This window comes from Podarcis bocagei (assembly GCF_964188305.1).
Source record: "Podarcis bocagei genome assembly, chromosome: 14".
NCBI lineage: Eukaryota > Metazoa > Chordata > Lepidosauria > Squamata > Lacertidae > Podarcis > Podarcis bocagei.
Window position 1 is genome coordinate 8,155,761 of NC_138139.1, and position 26,999 is coordinate 8,182,759.

The 26,999-nt window shown below is 47.3% G+C and overlaps 1 protein-coding gene across 2 annotated transcripts; it reads right to left on the reverse strand.

The window, feature by feature from the left end:
• Positions 1 to 3,911: 3,911 nt before the first annotated feature.
• HEXA (hexosaminidase subunit alpha) lies at positions 3,912 to 26,738 on the reverse strand. 2 transcript variants are annotated; one of them, XM_081169215.1, is made up of 14 exons: positions 26,492 to 26,738; positions 25,122 to 25,217; positions 23,916 to 23,981; positions 23,586 to 23,632; positions 22,846 to 22,956; positions 19,676 to 19,777; positions 16,197 to 16,329; positions 15,237 to 15,417; positions 14,071 to 14,157; positions 12,619 to 12,691; positions 8,891 to 9,071; positions 7,975 to 8,065; positions 6,812 to 6,916; positions 3,912 to 4,174 (listed from the first exon to the last, which is right to left on the reverse strand). In XM_081169215.1, the coding sequence occupies exons 1-14, from the start codon at positions 26,721 to 26,723 to the stop codon at positions 4,111 to 4,113; spliced, it is 1,569 nt and encodes a 522-aa protein (XP_081025341.1). In that variant the 5' UTR covers positions 26,724 to 26,738; the 3' UTR covers positions 3,912 to 4,110. The 2 variants fall into 2 exon arrangements, with proteins under 2 accessions (XP_081025341.1, XP_081025340.1); XM_081169214.1 differs by having other exon boundaries at positions 14,071 to 14,153; positions 15,233 to 15,417.
• Positions 26,739 to 26,999: the final 261 nt, after the last annotated feature.

The following is a 26,999-nucleotide window of genomic DNA, read 5'->3' on the forward strand; positions in this document are numbered from 1 at the left end:
TGACTGCATTTTACCACCTTACAAACAGCGCCTCTGTTACATCTTATAAATATAAAATCTATTTCACGTGTGTAGTCCTTCATATACATTGTTGTTTTGGACCTGGTGTGCTGGGATGATTAATTACTATCTTCCATTGTTCAGTTCTTTGCAGTGTTTAACTGGATGGTACAAAGTCACATTCCATTCCTTCCACTGTTCACCAACTACCATATGGGCTACGGCCATAAATAACTCACAGAGAAACATGTCCAGTCTCTTCCATTAAAATTCCGCTCTGAAGTTCTTCCTTGCGACACAGTTATAAACATAATCTTTTCTCAAATTCAGCCTCTTGCTGGATCTACAGTCATACCTCTGGTTACGAATGTGATCTGTGCAGAAGGCACGTTCGCAACCCGCAGCCTTCGTAGCCTGAAGCGCTGTGTCTGCACTTGCAACGCAATTCAGCGCTTCTGTGCATGATGTCATTTTGTGCTTCTGCGCATGCGCCGAAACCTGGAGGTAACCCGTTCTGGTACTTCCAGGTTCGACGTGGTCCGCAACCCGCAGCGTTCGTAACCTGAGATATGACTGTATTTGGCAACCATTCATTCTCCTTGCTCTGCATTGCTCCATCACACTCCTGGTTCAATCCAAATATAATTTTAAATAAAGTCCATTCAACCTCGGTCAAGGACATAACAAAACATTGTTGAATTCCTTGCTGAGCATAAATCTAAAGCCTCTCCCCTCTTTTCCACGGTGACAGACAGAATAACATAGTCGTGGCTACACAAGTCACTTTCATTTTGCAGGGGAGGACAAGAAGAGAGAAGACCATTTGAAAACCACATGAAAGCACCAAGCACCTTGTCTTCCCTCTTCCGTTCCTGGTTGTTGTAAGGATTCTCAAGATTCAAAGAAAACATCCAGATACCTTCAAAGAGCCAAGCCCTTTCGGCAGCTGACTGATTGCAGCCTGTTAGGAGCGCCTCTTGATTAATGCCAATTGTCCAAATTACAGTAGTGCCTCGCAAGACGAAATTAATCCGTTCCGCGAGTCTCTTCGTCTAGCGGTTTTTTCGTCTTGTGAAGCAACCCTATTAGCAGCTTAGCGGTTTAGTGGCTATTAAAGGCTTAGCGGCTAAAAGGCTATTAGCGGCTTACAAAAAGGGGGGGAAGCAAAAAAAATCTCAAGACTCGCAAGACATTTTCGTCTTGCGAAGCAAGCCCATAGGGAAATTCGTCCTGCGAAGTGCATCGAAAAACGGAAAACCCTTTCGTCTAGCGAAACATCAACCTAGAGCCGGAACTGATAAGGTTCAACCTTGAAGGCCTACATGGGGAAAATGAAAATGAAGCTTCTGTTGATCTTGATGTGCTTGTGGCTCCAGAGAGGCCCAATGGTAGTGGGTAATGTCTTTATAAACCATGCTGAACACATGTTCCAGATATATGGGGAGAATGCTACCCTATATTATGAACACCCAAGGAAGGTAGCAGACATGTCCCTTATACCAGGATTAATCAAGGATCCTGATGTTGTTTTGGCAGGCCTGCTTTCTAATCAGAGTGGTCTCTTTGCAGCCCCACCTTCTGAAATGAATGACATCCCCTACCGATATATCAGATATACCAGAACCACAAAAGGTCTATGTTTTTGTTGTCATTCCACTGGAGTATGGAATTCCAAATGGAAGTATTGGCCCCAAGTTAAGTACCACATTGACAAAGGATGGCTGGGAAATTATACCCAATGCTCTGATAAATTTTGGCTTTGGGGTTCCCACAACGCCTCCTACCAGGGCAATACTACCTCTTCAGATTTGTACCCATACTTTCCTCAGTACTCGGTTAATTTCACTGGACAAGGGTCCATTTGTTCTGGTTGGATGATTAAAGATCCTAACCTCTGGTTTCTATATGATGGATTGGCGACAAATTTCCACCCAGGAAATTTCCAGTGTGTCGGTGTGGGGGCATTTACCTTTCCGGTTGCAGTGGAGGTCAATCACAAGGTACCTCATCTTGCAAGCAGACGGAAAAGGGCGGCCCTGAAGATGAAATTTTTCTGTCAAATTCTGTAGGGAGCGTTGGGGGAGGATTTATAGGATTCCTCTCAATGGGAATTTACCCAGGAATAGTTTCTGAGCAAAATAGAAAGGCACTGTTTGCTCTTACATGCAGGCTGGAGAAATCTATCAATGCCACCACCCATGTCTTGCGCTCCCTGCAGGCAGAGGTTGAGGATTTGAACCAACTGACAATGACCCATAGATTGGTTTTGGACTACCTCCTTGCACGTTCAGGCGGTTTTTGTAAAATTGTCCCAAATGGTCGATGCCAGGTTAAATTCCACAACCTCAACAAGACAATTGAAGACCAACTGCAAAACCTGCAGTCTCTGGTAGCTGACAACACACCCACTCAGAATCCCTGGGAAAAGGTATGGTCGTGGATACCAGGAGAGGGGTGGGTGCATAGCCTTCTGACTGCCTTAGCTATAGGAGGATTTATTTTTCTGTTGCTTCTTTCTGTAATCCCTTGTTGTCTGTCTTTGCTTAGGGGAATGATAGCCCGCAATGTTAAGCATCTCACTGACCCTCAGATTCTGGCAATATACAGAGCTTTGCCTCCAGTGCCAGATGAGCCAGAGGAAGACGATGGTTACGAGCGAATGCATAGGGAACCGGTCCCAGTGCAGGAACAGGCCCCACTGCAGGAAGCAACGGTTTATTCTGATGTCCTGAGTGCTGTTCAAGCTCAGGAGTCAGATGAATCTTCTCTCTGAGCTTGAAAAGGGGGGAATGAGGCAAGGAAGAAAGGGCTACCCCTATGCTATCCATATTATCAGTTATCAGTAATCAATATATTCAATATATATTCATATATGCTTACACAAAATCAAGGATTACAGTATTTTATAATCCATTTTGAATCAAAGGGAAGCTGTGCCTTAGCTAACTGCAAACTGCTTGGAACAGCAAAGTTAGGAACCGACCTTTCCCCTACAAACATCTGTGTACCCTGAACAAGGGGAAGACGTGAATCAGAGATTCTGGTACAAAATCCCCTCAGATACAGGCTAAATTAATCCACAGAACAGGAAGAGCAAAACCGCAAAATCTCCAAACTCCCTGTCCTGTCATAACTAGGGGAAAGGTTAGACAGAGCGTCACTGGGAGCATCGGAAAGCAGAACTGGAACCCTGTGCTTGACCAGTGCTTGACCAGGAGCTGGTAGCGTGACAACAGCTTGCTGATTGGCTGATTCTCGCTGACAATATTGTGAGTCCCTCATGGTTGTCTCATGATCTATGATTTGCTGTGATTTGCTCAGGTATAAAGACCTCTGGATTTCTGTCAATCGGGGTCCCAGTTCCTTTTGGAAGCGATTCCAAACTGGGTCCTTATTGCCTGGCAGTAAACTTCACCTTCTTATTCTCCATTGCTGAGTCTGCCTGATCCTTATTTTGCACCTGGCCAAAACCACTAACTTTCACGTGCTTCACTGGGTGCACTGAGCTCTGCGGACCCCACTGGGGAACAGTGTCAGGATTTTTACCTCATAAATCCTGGCTTTCCCCTGCCTGAACCTCCACGCTACCCGCGGAGGGCAGCGAGGAGCAACCACCACTGACTTGTGATGTAGCTGGAAACCCAGAGTATAACAGTGTTTTTTAGGCCCTGGAAAAAGTAGAAAGAACTATAGGGGGACTCAGTGGCTGGTAAAGATGCTCTCTTGGTGATGTGACAGCTCTAGAATTATTATTTTTTGGCAGGGGCTTGGGCAGATACCCCCTGCGGGCCATCCTTGCATCTGCCAACATTCTTGGGCAGGGGGATTGTTTTTTGGGGGGGTTGGTGGAGGGTGTTCAGACCCCCCCAACATGCACTCATAATATACATAGAGTCCAGTAGACCTCTAGGTTTGTTTAACTGATTTTTATTATCATTCTTATTTTAAATGGTGTGGCTTTTTTGCTAAGACCCAAGATCAATAGTGGTTGATTTCCCTTTGACGAATAATTGAAACTTTTTATTGAAAATAGTACTAAATCAGTGCTACCCTCTCCATGCCTACAGTGGTGATACTGATATGGCAGAGAACAGGACGAGGGTGTAGAGGTCAAAAGGCATTGTATTCATAGTCACAGTATCCTGTAAACAGTGGCTCTGCCCGGATTCCTCGCCTGCAACAAAGAAGAAAAAGCATATCAATGGAAAATCACACTGCTTTACAAAAAAAACAAAAAATAAATATGCTCAATGAAGATGTGCTTTTGTTTGTTTTTTTCATTTCACAATATTTACACATCGCTTCTAAGCAGTTTACCAAAAAATCAAAAACATTTAAAATGATCCATAAGCGTCAAAGAGATCGAAGAACATTCAAAAGACAAATGCAATCAACACTGTGCAAAAAGAAATTAAAACACGCATCCGCATACTGCATACTAACAGCGTTCTGAAGACACCCCTCAAGCCTTTTTTTAATCATCTGTCAATCCACAGAGAGACCAGGGAATTCTGAGAGCATGTGCTGGAAAACATGACTTACTTGGATTCTGGTGAGTCACTGAATCACAGAACTGTAAAGCTGAAAGGGACCCAAGGGTCATCTAGTCCAACCCCTGCAATGCAGAAGGAATATGCAGTTGTCCCTTATGGGGATTGAACCTGCAACCTTAATGTTATCAGCACCACGCTCTAACCAACTGAGCTATAATTTTGTCTATCTTTTATTGCTCCAGTCTCTAATAAGCAAGGGTGGGAAGGACTGGGGCTCCTCCGATGTTGTTGGACTCCTGGTCCCATCAGCTCCTGGCCAGAATAGCCAAGGACCAGGGAAGATGGGATCAGGAGTCCAGCCACAGCTGCAGAGCCACAGCTGCTCTAAACTAACAGCAGCCATTCCTTGGTACATGGAGATCTCCTTTTAGCAACTGACAGCTGCTTGCGTTAAGAGGGGGAAAGTTCAGAGGCAGCCTACTCTGAAAACCAATTGACATGGGGGCAAGGAGCTTTCACGCCCTAGCTTGGGGGCTTCCTAGAAGCATCTCGTTGGCCGCTGTCAGAAAGCACAACATTCCCAGATACCTGTGGGAAACCTGCGAGCAGGACCCGACAAAGGAGCCGCTCTCCCCCCTTGCAATTTCTTATCTGCTCTTATGTTCTTATTAGTTGCGGCTGATAAATAAATTGAGCCTACATGTCCAAATATTGAACGATATTGTGGGCTTCCCAGAGGCAATTAGCTAGAAACTGATTATGTGAGCCTTTGCTCTGTTCTAGCAAATCTCTTAGTTGTCTTTCACTGTGCAAAGAGAGTTCGGGAACCATGGTAACACTGCACTATGCCTGCTTGCTCAGAAGTAAGTCCCACTTAAATGAATGGGACTTACTCCCTGGGTAGCTCAGTTGGTTAGAGCTGCTTCTTCTTCTTTGGCGATCCCTCGTAGCTGAGTAAGATTGTTTTCCATGAACATGGTCTTAACGGTGAGTCTGTAAGTGACTGTGGAGGCCAATTCTGGATCCACACGTCCTTCCACAGTGGGGACATAGGTTTCTGGGTGGGAGTTGATAATGGTGTGGATGTGCCAAGCATGCCTTCCTCTTAGCACGCTTCTCCCTTTCGTCCTGAGTTCGTGCATCTTCAAAGCCCATGACACCTTTGGTAAAGGCTGTTCTCCAACTGGAGCGTTCGCAGGCCAGTGTTTCCCAGCTGTCGGTGTTTCTACTACATTTTTAAAGATTTGCCTTGAGAAAGTCTTTTGTTGACCACCTGCATTACGTTTCCCATTTTTAAGTTCGAATAGCTCAGTTGGTGCTAATAACGCCAAGGTTGCAGGTTCGATCCCCATATGGGACAGCTGCATATTCCTGCATTGCAGGGGGTGGACGAGAGCAGGGGTCGCCAAGGTTTACCTCGCCTGGGCCGGTTCACTCCAGCGGAGATGCCTCTGTGGGCTGGATCGTGCGCACATGCTTGCGATTTCCAGCATCTGTGTCTGTGCAGACGTGATTTTTGGCGTCTGCGCAGATGTGATTTTCGGTGTCTGCGCATGCGCAGATTCAATTTCCAGCGACGTGGAAGCGAGTCCCCATGCTGTGCTGTACTGGTTTAGTGCAGTGCATGGGGACTCACTGAGAGGGTGGCTCGGTTCGGGGGCAGCTTGGGGGCCGGTTAAATGACCCCCGTGGGCTGCTTGTGGCCCACAGGCCTTAGGTTGCCGACCCCTGGACTAGAGGATCCTCAGGTCCCTTCCAACTCTGTAATTCTATCATTCCCAGTCAAGCATGGACAGCAGCTTAACAAGGCCTACCTGGTCTCACTAACTGGCACACAAGACTGCATCAACCTTATCGGCCAAGCTATGCCCACCTGCCCTGCACCTGGCATCAAATACGAGGAGCAAGGCAGTTACAGGTGGGGCTTAGCCAAAAAGCAGGTTTGCTGGCACCACTGATCTATGTTCTGCAAGCGTTGACAATCACATGGTTGCTAAGGTTTGCAATGTACTGTGCTTTTACCCACACGGTTTGATTTCAAACAGTGCAGGGACCAAAGTAGGTCGCCTGGTGTCACAGCCGGTGATTGACAGATGGCCAGATCCAGTTTCCCACCCCAGCATACAGGATTGCTGCCTGAGGTGCATGGAAATCTCAGGACATCAAGCACAAAGGCCTTTGTATATCCAGCTACAGCTCACAAGTTCGTCTGGCCCTTTTCACTCTCCATGGCTAATGCAACGGTCACGTTGCACGTTCGTTCTTGAGAGCCACAGGTACAAACAAAGCTTCCCAGAGGGCTCAGCAGAGAGTTTTACCTGAGGAGGGTGCACCGGAAGTCTCCCAGCCTCCTATATGCATCCTGCAGGTCTCGGACCGTCGCGTTGCTCCAGAGTCTCTCGGCTACAGCCCCAGCTCTAGGCCTTGAGGAAATAAAACAGCACAGCGCTCACGTCGGAAACTATGACAGGGCTGGTGAAAATAAGTCACAGCTGAGGAGCAAGCACTGAAACCTGGCGAGAGAGGCTCCTGGGTTAAGCTTAAGGAATGGCACGCTTGCTTGGAACGTGAGAATTCTGACCAAAACGGAAGCAGGAGTGGAAATTGTCACTATTTGCTTCTTCATTCCGTGTCCAGGACAGAAATCAATCCAGCAAACACAATGATGGATCTGGTAGCGGGAAGGAGGCCGCCTCCTCCATTGCAATCATGGCATTTAAGCCTTAAAGCTAAAGGCCACCGCAATCCAGAAGTAAAATAAAAATAGAAGTAGGCAGACAAGATATAATGGCAAGAGCAGAATCTCCTCTACACATATTAAGAGCAAATGGGAAAAAAATCCTCTGCAGGGGCTTAATTGCAAAGGCCTAGTCATGTGGGCAGGGCAGGAGGGGACTTAACAAATTTTTCCATGTATAACACACACACACACACACCGTGTATAAGATGCCCCCTGTTTTGGGGGACTCAAAATTAAGAAAATGGGGGGGGGGGAGATTGCCAAGAGTTGTAAAGCTTTTTTTAGGGGGGATAGGCCAGAGTAAATGGCATTTGCGTGTGCTGCTCTGGTTTGCCAGAAGCGGCTTAGTCATGCTGGCCACATGACCCGGAAGCTGTACGCCGGCTCCCTCAGCCAATAAAGCGAGATGAGCGCCACAACCCCAGAGTCGTCCGTGGCTGGACCTAACAATCAGGGGTCCCTTTACCTTTACCTTACACTTGTTTACACTGAATTACATTTGCCATTTTAATGCCCAAACGCGTTTGGAGAGGTCCATTTGCATCGCGTCGCTATCTCTTTTTTTGGTATTTTAACAACTCTGAACCAACTTAGTATCGTCAGCAAACCTCTCTCCTCCTGGGAAGCCAGAGGCGTCAAGGACACATTCCAACCAGGCAAATGAGTTCAAGGAGGACCTCCATCAGAAAACGTGCCCCTACAAGACAAGGTGTGGCCTGGTTTAGTGACCGCTGATCTTACCAGAGTCTTGGGGTTAAGTTTGTCACATCCACATATTCCCCCCACATGCAGGCCTCTCCTCCAATCACCAGCTTCTTCTGTTCTGGGCTGCCTGTCAACAAGATGCATTCTTCAAAAAAATGTATTTAAAACAGTAACATCTAAAACATTAACAACATCTAAAAACAGTCACATACCCTCACAACCATTAATTTCAATTGCCTGGGTGAAACTCCCACCCACCCTTCTCAGATATGAAACCAAAGACCACCACAGCCAACCCCAAATGAACAGCCACACCCCAGGCCAACCCCAACCTCTCTCACCACCAAAGGAACACAAGTGAAGAGCAGAGAACCTGCACAAGCAAAGCTGACACCAGACCCTACATATAGTAAGTAAAATAGAAACATCGCCACCCGACCGCACCCTCCACCCATCTCCCGCCCCTCCACCTCTTTCCCCCTTTTCTTCCTAATGTCTCAACAAATGAAACTGATTTGTAAAAATGTTACATGGGGGGGAAAATACGAGAGAGAGACGTTGCACACACTTTTGTAAATCAATAAAATCTTTAATAAATAATAATAAGAAGAAATTGCCTGGGTGAACCAGAATACCTTTAACTACCTCCTGATGATGAGAGACGCAACACATGAGGGAGGGCATTCCACAAATGGGGAGCCACCACCAAGAAGGCCCTGCCCCAGTTCTGTGACAATAAGGCAACACCCAGTGGTGCTACCACTAGCAGGGCCTCCCCTGCCAATCATAGGGCCTGAGGGGGTCAAGACTCAGGGAAGCGCTCTTAGGTGGTTGGGTCACAAGCCATTTAGGGCTTCACACGCAAGGGCTGACACCCTGCAGGCCTGGTGACTCACAGCCTCTCTGCCTCACAGCACCCAAGATGGCAGGAAAGCCAACACCAAGAACGTACCTTCAAATGCCAATGGCTCCACCTGGTGAACCGCCACCCAATCCTGTCCATAAGAGATGTGGTTAAGATACCAGGGGGCAGAGAGAAGAGCCCGGTAGCCGGCTTTGGTGACGCGAGCCATCTCTGCTTGGTATGTCCCCGCGTTCTCTCTCCACACATGTATTAGGGTATCAGGCTTCACCTGCCCAAAAGAGAAGCAAGTAAGCACATCAGAGACCAGGGAAGGGCCCAGTGTTCAGTTAAGACAGCAGGGCGGCTGTGGAATCATGGGAAGCCGCAACAGTGACGCCACGTGAATTACAGCCATTCTAAATGGAGAGCTTTATCCCAGCTGGTATCTTGAACTGAATTTATAAGCAGGTGCTGTCGTTGTTCCAACCTGCAGAGTTGCTTTCTTTCTTGTTGCTTTTTATATGCAGTGGTTTCGACCACTTTTTATATCTGCAACTGTTTTATGTATCTGATATATTTATATATATTTTATATATGTGGTATCTGAAGAAGTGTGCATGCACACGAAGGCTTATTACCAGAACAAATTTAGTTGGTCTATAAGGTGCTACTGGACAATTTTTAATTTTTATTCCGACTGCATCCGACCAACATGGCTACCTACCTGAATCTAGAATCATGGAAGGCACCACATTGAGCTGCATGAAATGGAAGTCCATCAACCTCAGTATCTGAAGAAGTGTGCATGCACACAAAAGCTTATACCAGAACAAATTTAGTCTATAGGTGGTACTGGATATTTTTTTTAAAAAATTGTGTTTTATATATGTCTTTATTGTATCGTAAATCACTTTGGCATGTTCCATGGGAAGCAATGCATAAATTAAAATGATAATAGTAATAAATTAGAAAAAAAAGGAAACCAGAGAGGGGATAACCCTTTCCCCACCACCATGATTCTGACTAAATCCCCACCCCAACCCTCATGCACACCCCAGGATCACCATTCATCAGATGTGTAGCATGTGCTTAATCAGACGTACCATGTGATTGATATGCTTGCATTGATTTGTTCAGATGTATGAATTATTATTATTATTATTATTATTATTATTATTATTATTATTATTACAGTCATACCTCGGGATGAATACGCTTCAGGTTGAGCGTTTTCGGGTTGCGCTCCGCGGTGACCCGGAAGTAACGGAACATGTTACTTCTGGGTTTCGCTGCTCGCGCATGCGCAGGTGCTCAAAATGACGTCATGCACATGCGCGGAAGCGGCGAAACACGACCCGTGCAGTTGCGTGTTACATTTGCTTCAGGATGCGGACAGGGCTCCGGAACGGATCCTGTTTGCATCCAGAGGTACCACTGTATTACTAATATTCCTAATATTAATATTTGCATGCTGTCCTTCATCGGGAGATCCCAAGGCAGTTCACCTCAGAAAAATACAAAATGAGAACATAAAACAAGAAGAAGGTGAGCCAAAGGGACCAAACACGACACAGGATACATGCAAAGCTCAATGTTCCAGGCACTCCTGTGACACAGGAATAGCCTGAACGGGACAGGCAGTGGCAACCTATTCCTCTTTAGAGAAAGAGCAGAACAGCTTAGTGCTTAAAGAGAACAAAAGGTGGGTCAGAAATGCAAAGCAGCTTTGGGAGAGGGAAGGGAGAGAAGAGCATTGCAGACGAGTAGCAGCTAGAAAGAGCCAAACGGCGCATGAGATCAAGCACACTTTTTGTGATATTCTCTCAGCTCCACTGGCTGCCAACTCATGCAGGCCCTGAGTTAAGGAATCGGTGCCCCTCTAGGTGCGGATGGGCTCTCGAATCCCATTGGTCCCAGGCAGCAGGGCCAGGATGAGACTCGTAGGTGATGAAAGATGCATTTATCCCTAAGTGATGTGCTTCGATACAGCAGTCCAGCCAGAAGCCCAGGCTTGGTGCAACCACGGTGGGAATGCACCAATGGGAAAATGGCTCTTATTCTGGCCTCTCAGAAACATAATTGCGACCTTGACCCAGCCCAGGGGTAAGGAACCTCTGATCCAGGGGTCAAATGCAGCCCTCCAGGCTCCTCTGCCTTGCCCTTGGGACTCTCCCCAGGCCACACACCCCTCCAAGCTACTGTATTTTTCACTCTATAAGACACACTTTTTCCCCTCCAAAAATTAAGGGGAAATGTGTGTGCTTCTTATGGAGCGAATGCAGGCTCCATGGCTTCGCGTTGCTTTCGCTGAAGCCAGGAGAGCAAGACTCTCCTGGCTTCATGGATAGCCACAGCGGGAGGAGAAATGGAAGGGGCTCCGTTTCTCCTGCCGCTTAGCTGAAGGGGCACTGGGCAGAGAGGGAGAGAATTTTTTTTCCTTGTTCTCCCCCTCTAAAACAAGGTGTGTCCTATGGTCGGGTGCGTCCTATAGAGCGAAAAATATGGTGCATCCATTCCCACCTGTAGATGCTGAGGATAGAACTTGGGACCTTCTGCATGCAAATCAGATGCTCTACCATTGAGCTGCGGCCCTTTCAGGTACTTTGCCTAGAGAAGGAATACAGTCATACCTCTTGTTACATTCGCTTCATGTTACGTTCTTTCAGGATATGCCCCACAGCAACCCAGAAGTACCGGAAAGGGTTACTTCTGGGGTTTGCTGCATGCTCATGCGCAGAAGCGGCAAATCGCGACCTGCTAACACGCAGACATGGGTTGCGTTCTGCTCATGTTGCGAAAGGGGCTCTGGAATGGATCCCGCTCGCAAGCAGAGGCACCACTGTATATGGGAAGGTTGCAAATTCAACGACACTCCTGCTCAGCTGCATTTGGTGGGGAGAGGGGCAGAGGGATCCACAGGACGCAAACTTTCTTCCTACATGTAATTGCTCTGCTACCACGACTTTTGCCCAGCTGTCCACATAAAAGAGAAGGCAGGAGTGGGGGGCGAGGGGGGGAGAAGAATTTCTGCTGAACTGAGGCAAGGAAGAAGGGCTACCCCTATGCTATCCATATAATCAGTTATCAGTAATCAATATATTCTATATATATTCATATATGCTTACACAAATCAAGGATTACAGTACTTTATAATCCATTTTGAATCAAAGGGAAGCTGTGCCTTAGCTAACTGCAAACTGCTTGGAACAGCAAAGTTAGGAACCGACCTTTCCCCTACAAACATCCGTGTACCCTGGACAAAGGGAAGACGTGAATCAGAGATTCTGGTACAAATTCCCCTCAGATACAGGCTAAATTAATCTCCAGAACAGGAAGAGCAAAACCGCAAAATCTCCAAACTCCCTGTCCTGTCATAACTAGGGGAAAGGTTAGACTAAGCGTCACTGGGAGCATCGGAAAGCAGAACTAGAACCCTGTGCTTGACCGGTGCTTGACCAGGAGCTGGTAGCGTGACAACAGCTTGCTGATTGGCTGATTCTCGCTGGCAATATTGTGAGTCCCTCATGGTTGTCTCATGATCTATGATTTGCTGTGATTTGCTCAGGTATAAAGACCTCTGGATTTCTGTCAATCAGGATCCCAGTTCCTTTTGGAAGCAATTCCAAACTGGGTCCTTATTGCCTGGCAATAAACTTCACCTTCTTATTCTCCATTGCTGAGTCTGTTTGATCCTTATTTTTGCACCTAGCCAGAACCACTAACTTTCACGTGCTTCAGAACCATGCAAGAAGCAGATCCATATATTGGTTGGTGGAGGGGAGAAAAAGTTGTGAATAGGACACAGCACCTGGAAATTCACCTAGAGGCCTTCTCACCTTCACTCCGTTATCAAAAACTTCCTGCCATACCGCGTAGCCTTTGTTGTAGGAAGAGACTATATCCAGCAGCCTGGAGTAAAGAGAAACAACTACTGAGAAAAGGAGGTGTTTCCCATCCTTCCCCCATTTATTCCTACTTTGCCTATATTCCAGGCAAAGTACCTGGACAGGCCATAGCTCAGTGCAAGAGCATCTGTTTTGCATGTAGAAGGTCCTCAGCTTCTGCAGGTAGGGCGATGAATGGTTCTTCTCTGAAAACCTGGAGAGCTGCTGCCAGTCAGTGTAAGACAGCACTGAGCTAGATGGACCAATGGTCTGACTGGGAGGATACCCAGAGCTTACAGAGTTAACAGCTCAAGGGGAATGACGTCCTGTCACTGGGGGGGTGTTTGCATACGGGTATTGTACTTTGTGATGTGAACGTTTTTACTTTCTGTTTTGGCTGTGATAGGAGAAGCATCATGTCTCTGCTCTCTCCTGGCTGATTTGTTGTTTTGCTGCTGTACAATAAAGCTTTGTAGAATAGAAGCAGCTGTTGTACGAGAGTTTCACTGCATGGCTGAGATTCCTTCCGCACAGCCACACCGCTGCTCAAGATACTCTGCTCTAACTGGGAGAAGCAGATTGGCGCAGTGGAAGCGGACTGGACGCCACAACAGTGCCGCTGTTCGCAGCCTTGACGGACGCTCAACGGAACACTGGCCCAGGATAAGGCACCTTCCTGTGTTCCTTCATTTGCACTCCCAACTCAAAAAGCTGGCTTGGATAGTCATATCTTAGCTTAATAAACCAAGATATGAATGAGTCAACAAAGCACCTTTGCTCCTTATTTTGCACGAGCTGCAATTAATTAATAAGTTGCCCACCTGGTCCAACTGAAAAACTGTAATCACCAGCTTTGGAAAATGTCAGGCTATTAACTTCAAACCATGGTTTGTTCTAAAAGTGGTAACCATAGTTTCTTATTTGAACAAATTGGAGAACCACACAGTAAGCCCACAACTTATGTGGGGGTTACATTCCAGGGACTGTGCCAAAAGCCAAAGCAACTGGGGGAGGGAAAAAGAAGAGGCTCAAGTGATACTAGCCAATCCCAGCTACTCAGAAGTAGGTCCCACTGACTTCAGTGGGGCTTACTTCCAGATAAGAGTGTATAGAATTGCAAGCTAACTTGGATCAGTTCTCCAAACAGTTCAAGAAAGGGGCAAAACCAAAAAGGACTTTAGGTAAATATCTTGAAATTTGGAGAGGTGGTGGGAGATCAGAGTTTTGATAGTCTCTGCAAGTATTTTTTTATTTACGTTTCCCTGGGGAGGCCAAAAGCAGAGGAATGCACCTGTACAAGAAGCGTCACCTGGACGACTGGGGTGATCTTCCAACATCTGGCAGCAGTCCCTACAGCTCTTGCTCTGTGAAAGCCCCTGAGCAACTGAGAGCAACGGTCCTTACCTCTGGATGTAGAATGATTCCAGCTTGGTATAGTCTTCGCCAAACCCCATCCTCTGCATAAACGCCTGGACATCTGGATTGGACTTCCTGCATGGGATGGAGATGAGCCAGATTAGAACCACAGAACAGGTAGCACCCACCAAAGACTCTGAATGGCTTTCTCCGAGGGTCAACAAAAATAAAAACCAAGAATGGGCCTCTCATCCTGCACACGTCGGGTGATTTACTACGTAATCACAATGAACTGCAGTATACAAAGTGGAATCCTCCCTTTCTTTTAGCAGAATCCCTTTTGATTTTGATTTCTTTTTTAAGCAAGCAGGATTTGCTCCGGAGGGTAGGACAGCTTCAAGTTACAAGAAAGGAGTTTCTGATGAAACATCAGGAAGAACTTTCTGACAGTATGAGGTGTTTGACAGTGGAACGGACTCCCTTAGGAGGTTGTGGACTCTCCTTTCTTGGAGATTTCTAAGCAGAGGTTGGGTGGCCACCTGTCATGGATGCTTTCGTTGAGATTCCTGCATTGCAGGGGGTTGGACTGGATGACCCTTGGGGTCCCTGCCAACTATATATCTCTATGATTCTAGCCACTCCAGATGACAGGAAGAAACCTGAAAACAATGGGCAGAGCATGCCTACTGGTCAGGAAAATCTGCCTTTCTTGTGGATATCTATAATTAAAATGCTCCGGATATGTAGTCTGATGGAAAGTAACAGAGATGGAAAGGGAGACTGTATCTGTAAATATATTGCGCTTGTTTTATGACTTGTTGTTCTTTTGGCAACCAGCCAATTACATATTAAAAATATGAGTCGTTGATTTGTTGCTTGCATGGATGCATTTATCTAGTCAATTTTATGGGATAGGGAAGTCAGAAAGGGAGGACCAAACAGCGTTTCAGCAATTCTGATGATGGGTGGAGGAGTTTTTGAAAGATTCACAACATCTCCCAAGAAAACTCTGTGTGTGTGAGAGAGAGAGAGAGAGAGAGCGCGCACAGAGGAGAGAAGAGAAGAAACACTTAAGGTTCACAGCAAGAAAGCTGTACATGTACAACAAAACTATTATCCCAGACGACACAGGTCACTGAAACTAGCCAGCTTCTCTCCTTCCCCCACCTCCCTGTCACTCCCACTCCAGATCCCTCCAAGAAATCAAGACTTGCCAGCATGTGAAGTCAACCTCATCTCCTCCCAGGTGAATGTAGAAGTCTGGAAACACAGAACTGACTTCAGCAAAAAACTTGGCCATGAACTGGTAAGTTGTATTGAGGATGGGGTTGACTGGCCCGTAGCTTCCGGAGGGATTTGGGCCCGCATAGCAGGGAGTCAATAAGCCTGGGATGCCTAAGATGAGAAAAAACAAAAACAAAAGCAGGGGTGGGATTGGGGTGGGGGGAGTCTGCTTAAACACATGGAGCAGTGGACAAAAGAAAAAAGCAAGGTCTGCATGGGTGGCCCTAGAAGATGAGGCACTGGTCCCCTTTGCCAAAAGGGACCCAATGGAAAGACTTATAAAGCTAAGAATAGCATGCAGAAAGTTACAATTTACAAACAGCCCAATCCTACCCATGTCTATATATCAGAAGTGTGCATGCACATGAAAGCTTATACAGTACCCAGAACAAACGTAGCTGGTCTCTAAGGTCTCCTCTCTTCCTCTGAAAGTCCAACACCATCTCCTTTGTCTTGCTGATATTAAGGTGCAAGTTGTTCCCTATGTAGATATTTTTTGGACCTCCCCTCTATACGCTGATTCATCTCCACCTGTTATTAAACTCATTATGGTGGTGTCATCTGCAAACTTAATAATTGCAGTAGACGGGTCAGATGATACACAATCGTATGTATACAATGAATACAGGTAGGGACTTAGCACACAGCCCTATGGTGTGCCAGTGCTGATTTTAAGGAATTAGATGTTACATATAATGTTAAATACATTAGATTTACACACTGAAAGAGTCATATAAGCACCTGGTTCAAACAACTACACATCTAGCACACACCTTTCAGCCAGGTGGTTTTCGTTTGTGTTCAGATCCTAACTCTAGACTCAGAATATACATTGGCTCCAGGAACCACTAAGTACACCATTCAGCTGGTCGCTGCAGCCCAGCTCTTACCTGGACCCCATGAGAGAGTATGGCCAGGAGTGTCAAATTCGGAAATCACCCTGATCCCACGCAGCCGGGCATACTCAATCACTGTCTTCACATCTCTGGCAGTGTACACATGGGTGGTAGGGTGGAAGGCTCCCTGGAAAGGGACAAAGTCACAACATCTTACTGCCCTACTGAGGCAAGGAAGAAGGGCTACCCCTATGCTATCCATATTATCAGTTATCAGTAATCAATATATTCAATATATATTCATATATGCTTACACATAATCAAGGATTACAGTATTTTATAATCCATTTTGAATCAAAGGGAAGCTGTGCCTTAGCTAACTGCAAACTGCTTGGAACAGCAAAGTTAGGAACCAACCTTTCCCCTACAAACATCTGTGTACCCTGAACAAGGGGAAGACGTGAATCAGAGATTCTGGTACAAAATCCCCTCAGATACAGGCTAAATTAATCCACAGAACAGGAAGAGCAAAACCGCAAAATCCCCAAACTCCCTGTCCTGTCATAACTAGGGGAGAGGTTAGACTAAGCGTCACTGAAAGCATCGGAAAGCAGAACTTGAACCCTGTGCTTGACCAGGAGCTGGTAGCGTGACAACAGCTTGCTAATTGGCTGATTCTCGCTGACAATATTGTGAGTCCCTCATGGTTGTCTCATGATCTATGATTTGCTGTGATTTGCTCAGGTATAAAGACCTCTGGATTTCTGTCAATCGGGGTCCCAGTTCCTTTTGGAAGCGATTCCAAACTGGGTCCTTATTGCCTGGCAATAAACTTCACCTTCTTATTCTCCATTGCTGAGTCTGCCTGATCCTTATTTTGCACCTAGCCAGAAACCACTAACTTTCACGTGCTTCACTACAAGTCTTGTTAAAATTGTGTCTAGGCTGGAGTCCTTAAGAGAAGTGGATTATTCAAAATTCTCACCTAGTCCATCTGCACTGTACATTTAAAGCAATATCATGCAACTTTAAACAGTCATGGTTGATTGATTGATTGATATTTATTACGGCCATTGGCCCGTCACACGACAGTTTCCCATACCAACATAATGTACTTAAACCTCCAAATTTAAAACCACCAAAACTTACAAAAAACAGACAAGAACCAAAGCAAAACAAAAAAAAAAGACCAACATCATACATTACAATAAATTTGCAACATAAACATCACCCTCTGCTCATAAATTAATAAAAGACATCAATGGTGATATCACCTAATTACATCCTAAAACATAGATCATGGTTTAAAAGGGTTATCCGAGCCACACAGGAGTCCGTTTTTCTTCTTTAGGGATAGGACGCTGATCAAGAATCTGGCAACCGTGAGTGATCTTAGGGGGTCTTCATCAGTTAATAGATATCTCAGTTTGGCTTCATTCATATCATCAGCGATTCCCTTTATATATTGAGCAAGAAACTTGCTCTTGGCCGATGAGTGAAAAGCACAATCAAGAATTATGTGATGCAACGATTCCGGTGCCCCACAATTACAATCACATAAGAGCGGTATCTGTCCATTGGAAAATCTATTTCTCAGCACGTTCGATGGGAAGGTGTTGAATCTTGCCTTTATAAAGGCATATCTATGAGCCGAAGAAGTTAAGGAATTCAAATAATTTGGGAGCCTTAAGAGGGGTAATAAACCAAGGTTTAGAGGTGAGCAGGTACCATTGCCCAAGGCCATTTTCTGCTGCAAGTCCATCTCCTCTAGTTTACAGGTTACTGTTCTTTTAGCTGGAACTATGTCCTGCTCTAGTAATTTGGATGGGGAGATTCCCATTGCCCTAATTTTCAGCTGTAAATTTTTTACCCATGGGCTCTGGAAATCATCTCTCCACATACATTGTATCAAGTACAAGTTTGGGAGATTGTGCCATAGAGATAACCAGTGACAAAGTATGTGCTTCCACAGGGCGTTTTCCAGGGATACAGTATTAAGTTCCATGCGTAACGCTGTATTACTTACACAATTGGGCAGTTTCAATATCCCTCTTAAAAACTGATTTTGAATAACCTCTAGGTGAGATAGGTTGACAAAAGTCCCCCAAGTTGAGATGGCATAAGCAATTGTCGGGATCACCTTGGCCTTGAACACTTTCAACGCCGATGGGATGTGAAGGGCCCCATCGGTGAAGAAGAATCGCAAGATCGCCAAGGAGATAGCTTTGGCTCTATTTGTAACATAAGCTACATGGGCCTTCCATCTAAGGTTATGTTGTAACCAAACTCCCAAGTATTGGAATCTATAGACTTGTTCGATGACTCTCCCATCAATTCTCCAATTACGGAGTTTCCAGCTCTTTGAGATAAACAGTCATGGCTTCCCCCAAAGGATCCTGGGAAGTGTAGTTTGTTAAGTGTGCTAAGAATTCCTAGGAGACCCCCCTAATCCCCTCTCGGAGCTACAATTCCTAGAGTGGTTTAGCAATCAATCCCTCTTTCCCAGATAACTTTGGGAACTGTAGCTCTGTGAAGACAATGTGAGCCTCCCAACAATTCTCTGCACACTGGAAAAACTACAGTTCCCATTATTCGGGGGGGGGGGCGGGCGGGCACAGTACCGTTTAAAGTGGTATGATACCGCTATAAATGTATAGTGCAGATGGGGCCTTCAGCCTGGCAGAGATATTTCTCACCCTCAAATGTTTAAAGAAAGACAAGCAGAGCGCCAACTCCAGGCTTTGGAGACTCTTTGGGAAAGACACCCTCCTTCTAGGAGTCTGTACCTTCACTGCCATTTTCACCAGCTGTTCAGGCTGCTCCTCTTCCTCATTGCTACCACCTACCATATTTTTCGCCCTATAGGACACACTTTTTCCCCTCCAAAAATGAAGGGGAAATGTGTGTGCGTCCTATGGGGCGAATGCAGGCTTTCGCTGAAGCCAGGAGAGCGAGAGGGGTCGGTGCGCACCAACCCCTCTTGCTCTCCAGGCTTCAGGAAGCTATCAGCAAGCCCTGGGAGCCCGCTGCGAAGTCGCGCAGCTCTCCCACAGCTTGCGGAGAAAGGCAGTTTCCCAGAAAGGCAGTTTCCCAATGAGCAAACAAGACCAGGACAAGATAGGAAATACAGTGGTACCTCAGGTTAAGAACTTAATTCACTCCGGAGGTCCATTCTTAACCTGAAACTGTTCTTAACCTGAAGCACCACTTTAGCTAATGGAGCCTCCTGCTGCCGCCGCGCCACCAGAGCACGATTTCTGTTCTCATCCTGAAGCAAAGTTCTTAACCCGAGGTAATATTTCTGGGTTATTGGAGTCTGTAACCTGAAGCGTATGTAACCCGAGGTACCACTGTATACTTCAGATGCATGCAACGCTGCAGTTTTCCAGAAGGGCACAAGCATTAGGTTTCAACACAATGTATTCCCAAGAATTTCCTAAACAACAGCAGGGGTGAGGAGCGAGGTCATGTACAAAGCTTTCCCTTGCCAAGTCCTTAAGGGATTCTTTGGTAAACTCCTTCTGCTGACTTACCTTTTGGCTGAGATCTGGGAATGTCACGCTCTCGTACGGAAAGGATGGGTCGTCCACAATGTGCCAGTGGAACACGTTGAATTTGTTATAGGCCATGGCATCCTAGGGAATTGGAGAGCAGCACACACAGTCCTGAGAGATTGATTAGCAACAGATGCTGGCTGGCTTTCTCAAGAAGCAGCCCTGCAGAGCTCATGTGGGGTCCCAAAAGTGAGATATACCCTGGGTGCTGTTTGTCACTGGACGTCTTCCCCACCCACAAATCTAGGGATGGGGAAAACCTGGAGCCCTCTGGATGGCATTGGACCGAAGTACCCATCATCCCTGACCAAAGGGCATGCTGGCAAGGACCAATGGGAGCTGGGAGTTCAGTGAAATCTGGAATGTGACAGGTTCCCCATCCCTGCACTAAACCATGCCTGAAATCACCTTTCTACTCCAACATGGTCTACATTCATATATAAAAGGTAAAGGTAAAGGGACCCCTGACCATTAGGTCCAGTTGTGGCCAACTCTGGGATCGCGGCGCTCATCTCGCTTTATTGGCTGAGGGAGCCGGCGTACAGCTTCCAGGTCATGTGGCCAGCATGACTAAGCCACTTCTGGCGAACCAGAGCAGCACACATAAATGCTGTTTACCTTCCCGCCGGAGCGGTACCTATTTATCTACTTGCACTTTGACTTGCTTTTGAACTGTTAGGTTGGCAGGAGCAGGGACCGAGCAATGGGAGCTCACCCCGTCGTGGGGATTCGAACCGCCAACCTTCTGATCGGCAAGTCCTAGGCTCTGTGGTTTAACCCACAGCACCACCCGCGTCCCACATTCACATATAAATTATTACAATTGCTAAGATTATTCATGGGGGCTTCAGAGACTCCACCTTATGCTTTATCCAGTCCCACAAGTCTTCCAAAGCAAAGCAGGCAGCTAAAGCCAGAGCCTTTTCAGTTGTGGCCCCTGCCACTGGAATTCCCTTCGCAGGCAGGTTTGCCTGGCGAAGCCTGCATTTTCTTTCCAGGACCAAGCAAAAATGCTTTACTTTGCCCAGGCTTTCTCAGGGGTTCTGTTTCGTTTCTTAATCCTCCCTCCCTTTTTACGTTTTATGCCATATATAACCCCCTGGATGCAATTAAACCTAAACATTGCAGAAAAGGAACATCCTAGAACCTTTCCTCTGGCGCTGAGCGCTACGTCACAAGACAATCTGCTGCCAGACACAACATGTATAAAGGCAGCAGTGCCTGTGGGCGAGGGAGGAGTCAATAGGCACAGCAGTCAGAAGCAGATTTCTAAAGAGAGATAGCAGGGGTCTGCACTGTTTTTTAAAGCAGATCCACTTCCTGCCCTGATGGGGTCATTCCAGTCCACGTGCATTTCCTCCCAGTTTTAACCCCTTCTCATTCTTCAGGCTAAAACTGGGATTACTGCGGAATTGCAGCACCCTGTTGCACTATATTAGGCCTGCAGAGATCATGGCAAGTGGATCTTGGCCTGTTTCAGGAGTACCGTATTTTTCGCTCCATAGGACGCTCTTTTTCTGTCTTAAAAACTAAGGGGGAAAGTCTGTGCGTCCTATGGAGCGAATGCAGGGGGGAGGCAGGCACCAAATGCCCCCAAGAGCTGCACGCAAGTTTCGCGCAGCTCTTGTGGGCTTTTCCCCAGGAGGGAGAAGGGACTGACAAGGCCAGTCAGTCCCTTCTCCCTCCTCGTAGAAAAGCCTTGCGCAACCTTTCCAGCCGGGGCAGGCTGCGCAAGGCTAAAGAGGAAGCCAAGGCAGCGAGCGCGATCCATCCCCCTCGCTTCCTCTTTAGGCTTGCGCAGCCTCTCCAGCCGCAGGAGGCTGCGCAAGGCTAAAGAAGCCAACTTTTTAAAAATCTCTCTATCTCTACCTCTTTTTCTTCTTTCATCCTTTCTCCACCCCCTTCTTTTCCTCTGGATCAGTGTTTTTATCTAGATCAACGTTTTAGTTTGGAGGGGAGGGATATTATAAAAAAGGAAACTTTGCAGCTTTTATTTTAGTATACAATAAAAACAGATTAAACAAAACACAAAAGAAGGAAATAGCACAGAAGAAGAAGAGAAAAGGGAAAGAGGGGGGGGGGATACAAAGCCATTTACCAGAGGTAGATCTTAACCCTTGCCTCACCTGGGAGCTTCTCTGGGCAGGAATTCCCTCGGCTTAAGTGAGGTGGGGGAAGAGTGGCAGGTATGGGGGTACCTACGTAGACACTGAAGCCACATGGCTCTCCGACAGTGGCTGTGGCTCTCCTGCTGCAGAATTGTAGGACCGTATAGAGTGGGGAGGGCCACCCGAGGGTCATCTAGCCCAGCCCCCTCACAATGTAGGAATCACAGCTAAAGAACGCCAGGCAGATGGTCCCCCAACCGCTGCTTAAAAGCCTCCAGTGGTGGAGACCCCCAACACCTTCCGAGGTCATAGAATTGCAGGGTTGGAAGGGAACCCCAGGAGTCATCTAGTCCAGCCCCGGTGGACAGTGGGCGCGATCCATCCCGCTGCGCAAGGCTAAAGAGGCTGCACAAGGCTAAAGAGGAAGCCAAGGCAGCGAGCGGGATAGATTGTGCCTGGAGAGGTTTAGCTCCCGGCTGGAGAGGTTGCGCAGCTATGGCAGAAGCCAAGACACCCAGCGGGATGGATCCCACTCGCTGTCTTGGCTTCTTTGCTCTTTGGGGCTGGGGGGGAAACCCGGGCTTCCCCCACAGCCCCAAGAAGCTCTGGGAGAAGTGGACAGGCTGCACGCAGCCTGTCCGTTGCTCTTTGGGGCTGGGGGCGGAAATAATATTTTTTTCCTTTATTTCCCCCTCTAAAAACTAGGTGCGTCTTGTGGTCCGGTGCGTCCAATAGAGCGAAAAATACGGTAACTTTTGTTAGGTTATATAGCAGTGTTTCTCTAGCTTGGGTGTTGGGACTACAACTCGCATCATCCCTCTAAAATTTTCCCAATCTTCCAACTCAAACAGGTTAATTCATTTTCCTTTTTACATAAAAAAAAGTCCAAAAGGGGTTCTCTGATTATTACTAATAAATGTCAGCAATAGAGCAGAAAAATCTGGAGGACCACAGTTTCTACACTTCTGATTCGGATGATCATCTGAACCAGACTCGTGAGTTTTCCAGAAAGACTAGCGACACTAAGCCAAATTCACATACCAGTGTCTCCAGAATTGCTCTCAAAGGCAAGTAATGGCGTGACGTATCAAGCAGCAGACCTCGGTGAGGAAAGCGGGGAAAGTCAACTACATCTGTCTTGTTTATGCGGAACTGTGCAGGGGAGGAGATGAATGACAGTCAGGAGAGTCTCCAAAACCCTTTGATGGCAAAGAGCATCCCCAGGGCCCAGGCCAGTTTTTACTACCACAGCCTTCCCCAAACTTGATGCTTCCTTCCACCCCCACCCAATGTTGTTGGTTCACATCTCTCATCACATCTGAGCATGGGTCTTCTGCCTGGTATGGGGCAGCTGCTCCAGGTTTGCAAGTCTGGCGGGCATGCCCTGAAAATAAATGGTATTTGCTGGATTATTCCAATCAAACACCCCAAAAGCAGAAGTTGGCAGCTACTTTCTCTGCCCCGTCATCTCAAATCCCTTGCCTGAGGGAAAGGATGACAGCTGGCAGAGGGCATGGTGGAAGTGAAATGCAACCCATTTGACTCAGGAACTGGGCATTCTTGAACTTAGCCTCTGCAGCCGTATTTTCAGCTGGCACTGCTGAGCCTCATTGTGGGTAGAGGTGGGGAAGGATATCCCATGGGCTGTAATTCAGATGTTCTGTGATTCCAGTGCAGTGAAAGGAGAGCCTGCAGGATCACGCCAACGGCCCATCATGTTTTCACAGTGCCCAATCAGATGCATCAACATCACCAACCACGGAAGATCCATATTCACTCACCGCCCCATCATCGTCTCTCCAGGCGAGTTGGCTAAAGGTCTCCAGCCCTGTGGAACAAGGCAAGATCAACTTAAATGTACATGGTTTAAAAACAAAATATGGGAGCGTAGAAAGTTGTCTTCTACTGCGTCAACCCATTTGCCCATTGAGCTCAGCCAGCTGGGAGTGGCTCTCCAGGATTTCAAGCAGGGAGTCTCTCTCTACCTGCAGAGGCCAGGGATTGAACCTGTGCCCGGAAGCATGCAAAGCAGATGCTCAGCTACTGAGCTATGGACCTTCTGCTTACACAGACCCAGGAAGAGGGACCGTGGGAAAGCTCAGTTGCCTTACCTCTGAGAGCTCCCCATACAGTTTGTGCTGTCAGAAGCATCTGCGCATCCGAAACGGTCAGCTTATCTGAAAGAGCATCAAACAAAAGAGTTGTTAGGACTTCTTAAAATTTAGCCTCTCTCAGAATTATGCCAGTACAGTGGACGCTCGGGTTGCGAACGTGATCCGTGTGAGATGCATGTTCGCAACCCGCAGCATTCGCAGCCCACGTCTGTGCACACGCGGGTTGCAATCCGGCACTTCTGCGCATGTGCGACCGCCAAAACCCGGAAGTAACCCGTTCCGGTACTTCCGGGTTTCAGTGGTCCGCAACCCGAAAAAAACGCAACCTGAAGAAGCTGTAACCCGAGGTATGACTGTATATAGGGAACCTCGGGTAGATAACAAGTCTGTTCTTCTAGGTTTATAGCAGGGGTCAGCAGAAGGCAAATAAGGGATCTATACTGTGATTATCAGCAGCCTAGAAAGGGTTCCTGACTCCCAAATGTTCAGCAGCAGCAGCAACAAAAATTCACTCCCATCAATTTGGCCAGTCTTCCCCAACCCGGTGCCCTTGAGGTGTCTGGGACTTCAGCTCCTATTCACCCCAACCCGCATGGCCAGAGGTCAGCGATGAGGAGATGAAAAGTTCAGTCATATCTAGAGGGTCTCAGTTTGACTTCCCCTGCTCTTATTCTTCCTAAAGTACATAGGGCAGTCTCTGAAATAAACAAACGTACCCTAATTCAGCATTCAGTGAGCGATGTCTGTTGAAAAAGGTAAAGGTGGGGTTAAGTCCAGTCAGTGGTGACTATGGGGTTGCTCATCTCGCTTTCAGGCTGAGGGAGCTGGCATTTGTCCACAGACAGCTTTCTGAGTCACGTGGCCAGCAGGACTGAACTGCTTCTGGCGCAACAGAACACCGTGACGGAAACCAGAGTGTACAGAAACGCCATTTACCTTCCCACCACAGCGACACCTATTTATCTACTTGCACTGGCATGCTTTCGAACTGCTAGGTTGGCAGGAGCTGGGACAGAGGAACGGGAGCACACCCTGTCGCATGGATTTGAACTGCTGACCTTCTGATCGGCAAGCACAAGAGGCTCAGTGGTTTAGACCACAGCGCCACCAATACCTGCACTGAAGCAGCTCTCGAGCACAGTTGCTCAAACACAGTAGCCCACACAGCTCTGGAGGTGGTGCTAAGACACTTGGTTCTCTTACAGCTCTCTGAGGAGTCCAGCGAAGGGTAGCCATCACACCCTGGCTCAGTGACACTCACAAGAAGCTCATTACAGGGGTCCTCAGAGTGGGCGTTCCCTGCGAAACACAATTGAAGCAAGCAAGAAAGAACAAATGAAAGATCACAGATAAATCATTGTCTCTGCTAGCACAGGAAACACCTGTCAATGAATTTGGGCAACGATTACACTTATCCCCCCCCCTATAATATTATGAAAATTATTGTTAGGGCTGAGAATATGGTGACCATTGTGTCAAAATTGTATTGATGATGATACAATATATAATTGAATTGCAATAGTAAAGAGTATGTGTCTTAGGCATAGATTTATGAGTTTTTAATTCACATTTTTCTTTTGCTTGTCCACGCAATTTATTATCTGAAATAAAAGAAACCTCCTGTCTGTGGCGTTTGATGATGCTCGTTGAAACATCCCGAGATCTTCTGGCAGGTGTCATTGTCAAATGATATGACAGGTGTCCACTACTACCTACATACATTCCAGAAACAACTGGAGGTATTTTTGTTCCAACAGGTTTCCCCCACTGCATACATGGGTGTCTGCTTTGTATGGGTCTACTTCTATTTGAAACACCTTTGCTGTTTTTGTGCTTTTAACTGTTTTGCATTATCTTTAGGGTACATTGCCCTGAAGTTGTTGTTCAGAAGGCAAATAACGAACCACGCTCTAGCTGGGCCAGAGGCTAATGCGGGAAGAGCAAGAAATATAAAATTGACCTTTGTATACCAGGCTAGTTGCTACACACATACACCCAATTTATTGCAAGAGGTACAACCAGAGTTCAAGGACTCATTTGAGTCAGACAACAGCAACAGCAATGCAAGGAGGGTGCAAAGCAGGGCCTGTGAAGGGGCGTGGCCTACAGAGGGTCCTGGGGGCCAGATAAAAAGTCTTAGAAATGCAACTAAATAAACATGACTTGCATTATTTTGGACAACAGCATTGTTAGTGTAGTGGTACATTTTAAAATAATGCATATGACTGTGTTGATACTCTTCCCCCCCCCTACACATACACACATCCCAAACGCCAGAAGCACCTCGTACCATAATATTTAGTATATCAGAATGAGTACAAAAGAAATCCTCTGCATATTTTTCACAGTTTTAAAACTGAAATAAAACTGTGCTGGATGCAATGCTTTCTACAAACAGGGGTCAGACTCGGCCACGCTCGGAGCTTTCAGTTCCCCAGCTAGGAAGGGAGGAAGCGGCATGCCTCTGGGCATGCACAGAGTTCCCCTCGTCCGGGAAGGCAAAGCGGGCAGATATGAAAGAAGAGCGGTGCTTCTCCTTGAAAATCACCCTTAGCCCCCCAACCCCGCCTGACCTGCGTCTTCGAGTCCGGGAAGGAAAAGCAGCGCCCAGTAACGTCGGAACGCCTCGTCCAGCACCGAGCAGCCGGGCCCCACGGCCGACGAGTCGGCATAGCCGAAGCGGAAGCTCCCGGCTCGGAGGCGGCAGCCGCCCTGGGCAGCCTGGAGCAGCGACTGCGGCTGCGGCCACACGGCAGCGGCGGCGGCGGCGAGCAGGGAGAGCAGCGCGCAACGGAGCCCCGCCATGGTCACCAGCCGAGCGCGCGGAGAAACGCCGCCGAGCGGAGGATGCGGCGCAGCGGGAGGGGCGGGCGGGCGGGTCATGTGACCGTGCAAAAAAAACCGGTCGGAGGGGAAGCGGGTGGTGCCCCGAGGACAAGGCGGAGTCGGGGAGCCGCCCGTGCAAACGAGCCTGGGGGGGAGAGGGCGAGGGGTTTGCAGCAACCCTCTCCGCCTGCAACCAGCGCCGGATTTACGTATAAAACTAAAGAAGCTATAGCTTAGGGCCCCACTCTCATGAGA

Excerpts from the sequence above, each read along its gene's own strand:
- HEXA (XM_081169215.1), bottom strand. The coding sequence starts at position 26,723 with ATGGCGGGGCTCCGTTGCGCGCTGCTCTCCCTGCTCGCCGCCGCCGCC. Across the intron at positions 22,957-23,585 it reads GGAGAGACGATGATGGGGCG|TTCCGCATAAACAAGACAGA; the intron begins GTGAGTGAATAT and ends TCCCCTGCACAG. Across the intron at positions 15,418-16,196 it reads TACTCTCTCATGGGGTCCAG|GCATCCCAGGCTTATTGACT; the intron begins GTAAGAGCTGGG and ends TTCTCATCTTAG.